This window comes from Carlito syrichta, unplaced genomic scaffold (assembly GCF_000164805.1).
Source record: "Carlito syrichta isolate Samal-C Ts95f unplaced genomic scaffold, Tarsius_syrichta-2.0.1 Scaffold315477, whole genome shotgun sequence".
Lineage (NCBI taxonomy): Eukaryota > Metazoa > Chordata > Mammalia > Primates > Tarsiidae > Carlito > Carlito syrichta.
In genome coordinates, this window is record NW_007259573.1 from 127479 (window position 1) to 134591 (window position 7113).

Consider the following 7113-nt stretch of genomic DNA (forward strand, 5'->3'; position numbering starts at 1 on the left):
GCGCCCCGAGAGCCCTTGGGTCGCCCCGACGCTGGGCTGGAAGCAGCTGTCGATGAGGAAGCGGAGGGGGCCCGGGCAGAGAGCTCCGGGGTCGACACGGTGAGGCGAAGCGGCGGCAGAGCCCTCGGGGCCTGTGTCGGGGCCTAGCGGACTGGGCTGGGCTCCGGCCGGTGGGCTCCGCCGGCCCGGCCCAGCGCAGAGGGGGAAGCGAGGTGGAGAGCTGGGGGCCACAGGTGCCGTGGGGGGAGGCTCGGGGGAAAGTGGGTCCGGGGAGGGGTGAGCCCCAGGCGCTGTCGGTGACCCAGGGAAGGGAATGGGTGTGTGGGTGCGTTACCGGGGGCGTGGGGTCGGGCCGGACGGTCGGGGTGGAGGCGGGGGCAGTCGGCGGTCGCGTCATCGAGAGTTCTGGACCTGGAGGGGAGCCGTGATGTTTCAGGCTGTTGGTAAGGGGTTTTGCTGGGGAGGTGGCCTAAGAAGGGCCCCGTGGGGAGTGGGCAGCGGTGTTCGTGAAGGGAATGGGTTACTAGGGTGAGGAGCGAGTCAGGCGCAATAAGGGTCGCCGGCTTGGTGCTGTCAGCGGGAAATTGAAGAGTGTCAGGCTCAGAAAGTGAGCAAATGAAAAAACAGTGTTTAAACTACTGAATGTGGCTTTCTCTTCGTGGCGAGTGTCATTTTCCCATTGGAGACTTACTGGTATCCCGTGAACTCGCTTTTTGAAGTCCCTTTGGAGATTAGTGATTTTCATTTGCTTGAGGAGGAGGGGGAAAATGTATCCTATTTGTAAGTGCTTTGATTCCAGACCGTTCCCTTGAATAATGCAAGATTTATGGACTAGGTTAAATTGAAGTGTAGTGGTTCTCATCAGCGCTGTCCGAGTCTCCTTCCGTGTGCCTTGCTAATTCAGTCATTTTACTTCCTTTTTCTGCCACAGGTGTTAGTGCTAATATTAAATTGCCCATCTTCCTGATAGATCAATAAAGAAAAGTTGAAGATGTTTGCTGAATGCAACTAGAAAGACTCTTAGCTTTATATTTAGAGACCAGCTAACTGGGGACATCAACACAGAGTTTGAAGGTTTTGCTTCCCTCGAAAAATTTCTAGGTATGTAGGGTAGCATGAAGACTTTTTTGGGTGTAATTTTTTTGAATTGAGGTCTCACTCTGTCGCCCAGGCTGGAGTGCAGTGGCACGAGTAGCTGGGACTACAGGTGTGTGCCACCACATTAATTTGTGTTTTATTTTTTTATAGTGACAGAGCCTTGTTATGTTCCCCGGGCTGGTGGCCTCAAACTCCTGGGCTCAAGCAGTTCTCTTGCCTCCCAAAGTACTGGAATTAACAGGCATGAACCACTTCCCCTGGCCTTAATTTTTTTTTTTAACTTTTTAATTTTTTTATTTTTAAGAGATGGCAATCTTGCTGTGTTGCCCAGGTTGGCTTTGAATTTCTGGGCTCAAGTGATCCTTCTGCCCTAGTCTCTGGAGTACACAGGACCACTGTGGCCAGCATAAAATATTTATTTTTTAGGAACAACATATTTCAAACCTATAATTTTATTTATTTATTTGAGTAGTTTTAGGTTCACAGCAAAATTGAGAGGAAGGAACAGAGATGTTCCATTACTTCCAGCCCTCACACAGGCATCGCCTCCTGCTTTATCAGTGTCTCGACCAGAGCAGTACATTTGGTACAGTTGATGAGCCTACATTGACAAAGCATTATCACCCGAAGTCCTTATTTACACTAAGGTTCGCTCTTGGTGTTAGAGATTCTGTAGGTTTAACAAGTGTATGATGGCATGTGCTCATCCCTGCTGTATACTCTCCAGAAGTCCTCTGTACCACCTGTTCATCCCTCCTTTCCCTTCCAACCCTGGCAACCACTGATGCTTTTACTCCCTCCATAGTTTTACCTTTTCCACAATGTCATATAGTGTTATGAGATTGTCTTCTTTCAGCTAGTAATATGCTTTTGTGTGTGTGTGTCGGAGTCTCACTCTGTTGCCCAGACTGGAGTGGCGCACTCACAGCCACCGCAGCCTTGACCTGCTGGACTCCGACGATCCTTCCACCTCAGCCTTCCAAGTAGCCAGAACTACAGTCATGTGCCTCCACACCCGGCTAATTTTTTGATTTATTGTAGAGACGAGGTCTTGCCAAGTTGCCAAGGCTGGTCTCAAACTCCTGGGCTCAGGCAGTCCTCTCGCCTCAGCCTCCCAAGGTGCTGAGTTTACAGGCTTGAGCCACCATGCCCGGCCAGTAATATGCTTTTATGTTTACTCCCTGTGTTTTCATGGTTTGAAACCTCACTTCTTTTTAGCCCTGAATAACATTCCATTTTCTGGATGTACCACAGCTTGTTTATCCATTCACCTACTGAGGGACATCTTGGTTGCCTGTAGCCTTTGGCAGTTATGAATAAAGCTACTATAAGCATCTATGTACAGGTTTTTTTTGTTTTTTTGAGTTGGAGTCTCATTCTGTCATCAGGCTGGAGTGCAGTCATCTACTCACAGCCACCGCAGCCTTGACCTGTTGGGCTCTGGTGATCCTTCCACTTCTGCCTTCTAAGTAGCTGGAACTACAGGTGTGCGCCACCATGCCTGCCTACTTTTTTGATTTATTGTAGAGACAAGGTCTCGCCACTTGCCCAGGCTGGTCTTGAATTCCTGGGCTCAGGCAGTCCTCTCGCCTCCAGCTCCCACAGTGAGGTGAGAGCCACCGCGACTGGCCCATGTACGGGTTTTTATGTGGTTGTAAGTTTTCAGTTTCTTTGGGTAAATAATGCAGAGTAGAATTACTGGATCATATGAGAAGAGTACCTTTTTTGTAAAAAAAAACTTCCAGACTGTCTTCCAGAGTGGCTGTGGCATTTTGCCTTCCCACGAGCAATGAATAAGAGTTCTTGCTCCACATCCTCACTAGCATTTGGTATTGTCAGTGTTCTGGATTTGGTCATTCTAACCGGCATTTTAATACTGGGATTCCCTAATGACATGATATGGAGCTTCTTTTTATATACATATCTGCCATCTTTATATCTCTTTAGTGAGGTGTCTCTTTTTGGGGGGAGGGTTGGAGTTCACTCTCATCCAGGCTGGAGTGCAGTGGCACGCTCATGGCTCACTGCAGTCTCAATTTCCTGTACTCAGGTGATCGTTCTATCTCAGCCTCTCGAGTAGCGAGACTGTAGTCACTCACCACTATATCTGCCTAATTTTTATTTTTTGTAAAGATAGGGTCTCACTGTGTTGCTCAGGCTGGTCTCACACTCCTGGCTCAAGCAGACTCAACCTTGGCCTCCCAAAGTGTGGGATTACAGATGTGAGCCACCATGCCTGACTGAGGCCATCATTTAGTGACCAAAAGTTACAGGTTTTCTCAAAGTAACTCCCTAACTTAGTGATTCATGAAGACACACACGCTATGTAAGCAGATATTTCAGAATCACTGGGAGTATAAACACACATACTTTCAGTATACTTTTCCCCTTAAGCCCCTCAAAAAGAAAACATTTGAGGGTTATCTAATCTCTTGCACCTCTTTCTGTCCTTACTTCAGTTCATCTTCACTTGAGAATTACTGTAATAGCTTTTTTTTTTTGAGTTGGAGTCTCACTCTGTCTCCCAGACTGGAGTGAGTGGCCGCTCCCGGCCACCGCAGCCTCGACCTGCTGGCGATCCTTTCGCCTCAGCCTTTCGAGTAGCCGGAAGTACAGGCGCGCGCTACCACCCCCGGCTGATTTTTTGATTTATTGTAGAGATGAGGTCTTGCCAAGTTGCCCAGGCGGGTCTCGAACCCGCGGGCTCAGGCAATCCACTCACCTCAGCCTCCCAAAGCATGGGATTACAGGCTGAGCCCAGCTTGTAATAGCTTTATGGCCTCATTGCTGCTGTTACTGTTAGGAATGTAGTCTGAGCAGAAAGGTGAGATTTGTGTGTGTTGTGCACAATGGGGCTCTACTTTTCATTTAATTCCCAAATTACTTCCAACAGTTAGGTAAATATGAGGAACTGAAAGTTCAGAGAGAGGTAGTTTGGCCAAGGTCACAAGCTAGTCATTAGCATGGCTTAGATTTGAACCTGCATCCTTCAGGCATTGAAATCAGTGCTTTCTTCATTGAGGCATTCTGCTTCATTAAAAAAAAAAAGTTTAAAATATCCTTAAAATTGTTCCAATGGAATTTTGATGTTTTTAGTGTAGTTAAGATTAAGCTGTAGTTTTGTTTTGTTTTTTTAGACAAGTCAAGTACCATAGTGAGAAGGGGGAAAGAGTAGAACAAAGAGTTTGATCTGTAACTGACTGAACGGTCTTCGAGCTAACTCATTACTTGCAGGCCAGCTGAAGGTTAACATTGAGAAGGAAAAAAGGTATAAAAGATGTGCTGATTTGTCAGTTTTTCACTACAAAAATATCTATGCAAATAGTGCTCAGAGATGAAAAACTTGCCTAATCGGCCTTATTTATTTATTTATTTTTTGAGTCGGATTCTCACTTTGTCGCCTAGGCTGGAGTGCAGTGGTACACTCACGGTCACCACAGCCTCGACCTGCTGGGCTCAGGTGATCCTTCCATCTCAGCCTTCCAAGTAGCTGGAACTATTGGCATGCGCCACCACACCCTGCTAATTTTTTTATTTATTGTAGTGATGAGGTCTCACCAAGTTGCTCAGACCGGTTTCGAACCCGTGGGCTCAGGCAGTCCTCTCACCTCAGCCTCCCAAAGTGCTGGGATTATAGGCGTGAGCCACCGCGCCTGGCTAGCTGTATTTTTGATAGCACATTTTAAGAGGGAGAGTAATAGTGCTAGTTCCCCTATCCCAGAGTACTGGAAACAGCACTGCCAGAGAGTCACAAGACTCTCTTAGTTTCCAGCATCTCTAATCAGGATCCTTTAAACTACGCTGTAAACTCTTTTTCTGTGTAATACAAGTGCATTCATTTTTTTAGGCTGTAGTCAGTTCTATTTAAAATAATTTGATAAATGGAAAAAATGAGAGGGGAATCCAGTTTTTAAGAAAGTTATAATTACTCCTGGCGGAGGGAGCAGAAATAGCAAGGAAAAGGAGGAGAGAGATGTTTTTAGGCTGAGAGAGTCCACTGATTTGGCAGTGAACAGAGGGGGAGGGGCTACTGTATTTGTCAGAGAAAAATCATTACCTGATGAATTTATGAGTGAGTTTTCAGGGAGATGGCCCTAGGCCTGGGATTTGTTGATAGGGCAAAGAGTGACTGAGCAACTGGTGGTTAAAAATCCCAGTACACACTTAGTGCCTTCGCTGGTGGGCAGCAGAGAGCCAAGTGGAGTAGACCAGAATAGTGAGTAAGGTTTTTTTTTTTTAAGTTGGGAGTCTCACTCTGTCATCCAGGCTGGAGTGCAGTGGCATGCTCACAGCCATCCAAGCATCAACCTGCTGGGCTCCGGCAATACTTCTGCCTCAGCCTTCCAAGTAGCTGGAACTACAGGCATGCGCCATCATGCCCAGTTTATTTTTCTTGATTTATTGTAGAGATGAGGTCTTACCAGGTTGCCCAGGCTGATCTCGAACCCCTGGGCTCAAGCAGTCCTCTCACCTTGGCCTCCCAAAGTGCTGGGATTATAAGCGTGAGCCACCGCACCCAGCCTGTGAGTAAGGTTTGAGGCATGCCGTGGGTGAGGATGACATTAAAAAGGAAGAGAAGATGTATAGGCACGGTTGCGGAATTTATCAATTTAGCAACAGATGATAAAATCATATTCAAGAATTGTTTAAAAAATCATTTTCAGCCAGGCATGATGGCTCAAGCCTGTAGTCCCAGCACTTTGGGAGGCTGAGGTGAAAGGATTGCCTGAGCACAGGGGTTTGAGACCAGGCTGGACAACTTGGCGAGACTTCGTCTCTACAATAAATCAAAAAATTAGCTGGGTGTGGTGGCGTGTGCCTGTAGTTCCAGTTCCAAGGAAAGCTAAGGCAGAAGAATCGCCTGAGCCCAGCAGGTTGAGGTTGTGGTAGCCGTGAGCATGCCACTGCACTCCAGCCCGGTGACACAGTGAGACTCCAACTCAAAAAAACAAACATACACACTCCAGAGAACTCCTTTCCTCCTTCTGCCACAGAAGGACTGGTAAACCGTGACTGTCTATGAACCAGGAGGCAGACCCTCACCAGACACTGACTCTGGTAGCTCCTCGATCTTGGACTTCCCAGCCTCTGTTTATAAGCCATTCAGTCTGTGGTAGTTTGTTGCAGTAGCCTCAACTGACTGAGACAGTTATTTGCAGCTGAAGAGAACTTCAAATAGATCTATTAGATCTACATAAGTACATCATTTTTTAATTTTTTTACCTGGTACCAGCTCCCTCTGATCAGTGGAGACATATCCCAAAAGAGAAGTAAATTCAGTGAGTGGTTGTTATGCTTTGGTGCTCTGATCTATTTCAGTAACAGAAGCCTCACACCTAGAAGTACATCATATTATATTATATTATACTATATTATATTAACAGTAGTTAGCTCTGGGTTGTGGGGTATGGATGATTTATGTTTACTCAATTTTTTTCTTTTTTTTTTGGAGTCAGAGTCTCACCCTGTGGCTCAGGCTGGAGTGTAGTGTCACGCTCACGGCTACCACAACTTTGACGTGCTGGGCGCAGGCAATCCTTCCACCTCAGCCTTCTAAGTAGCTGGAACCACAGGCATGTGCCACCGTGCCCAGCTAGTTTTTTGATTTATTGTAGGGATGAGGTCTCGTCAAGCTGCCCGGGCTGGTCTTGAACCCCTGGGCTCAGGCAGTCCTCTTGCCTCGGCCTCCCAAAGTGCTGGAATTACAGGTATGAGCCACCGTGCCCAGCCACCAATATTTTTACTTTATATTTACTTTTACTGTTTTCATTGTTTGCAACATTCTAAAAATTTAAAACAAATTATATTCATTTTCATTCATTGAATTGGAAATACAGTATTTCATCAGCCTTTTCAATATATTATCTTCTGCATTAATCTGGTTTCAGTTAGTTCTTTATTCAGTCTTAAGTCATGTAAAAAGCCCTGATTCACGCATCAAGCACCTACATTTGGGATATATATAAGTCCTTTGGATGTGACAGCATCACTCTTTTTTTTTTTTTTTTTTTTTTT

At 46.2% G+C, this 7113-nt stretch overlaps 1 protein-coding gene across 2 annotated transcripts in view; it reads left to right on the forward strand.

Moving 5' to 3' along the window:
- Nucleotides 1-6: 6 nt before the first annotated feature.
- Nucleotides 7-7113, forward strand: part of SNX4 (sorting nexin 4) — an 80134-nt gene continuing 73027 nt past the window's right edge. For both annotated transcript variants that reach the window (XM_008072872.1, XM_021706360.1), the window contains exon 1: nucleotides 7-99. Coding sequence is in view for 1 of the 2 variants with exons in the window: in XM_021706360.1 (XP_021562035.1) it covers nucleotides 53-99 (47 nt within the window). In the remaining variant the exon portion in view is untranslated. The remainder of the gene's footprint in view (nucleotides 100-7113) is intronic.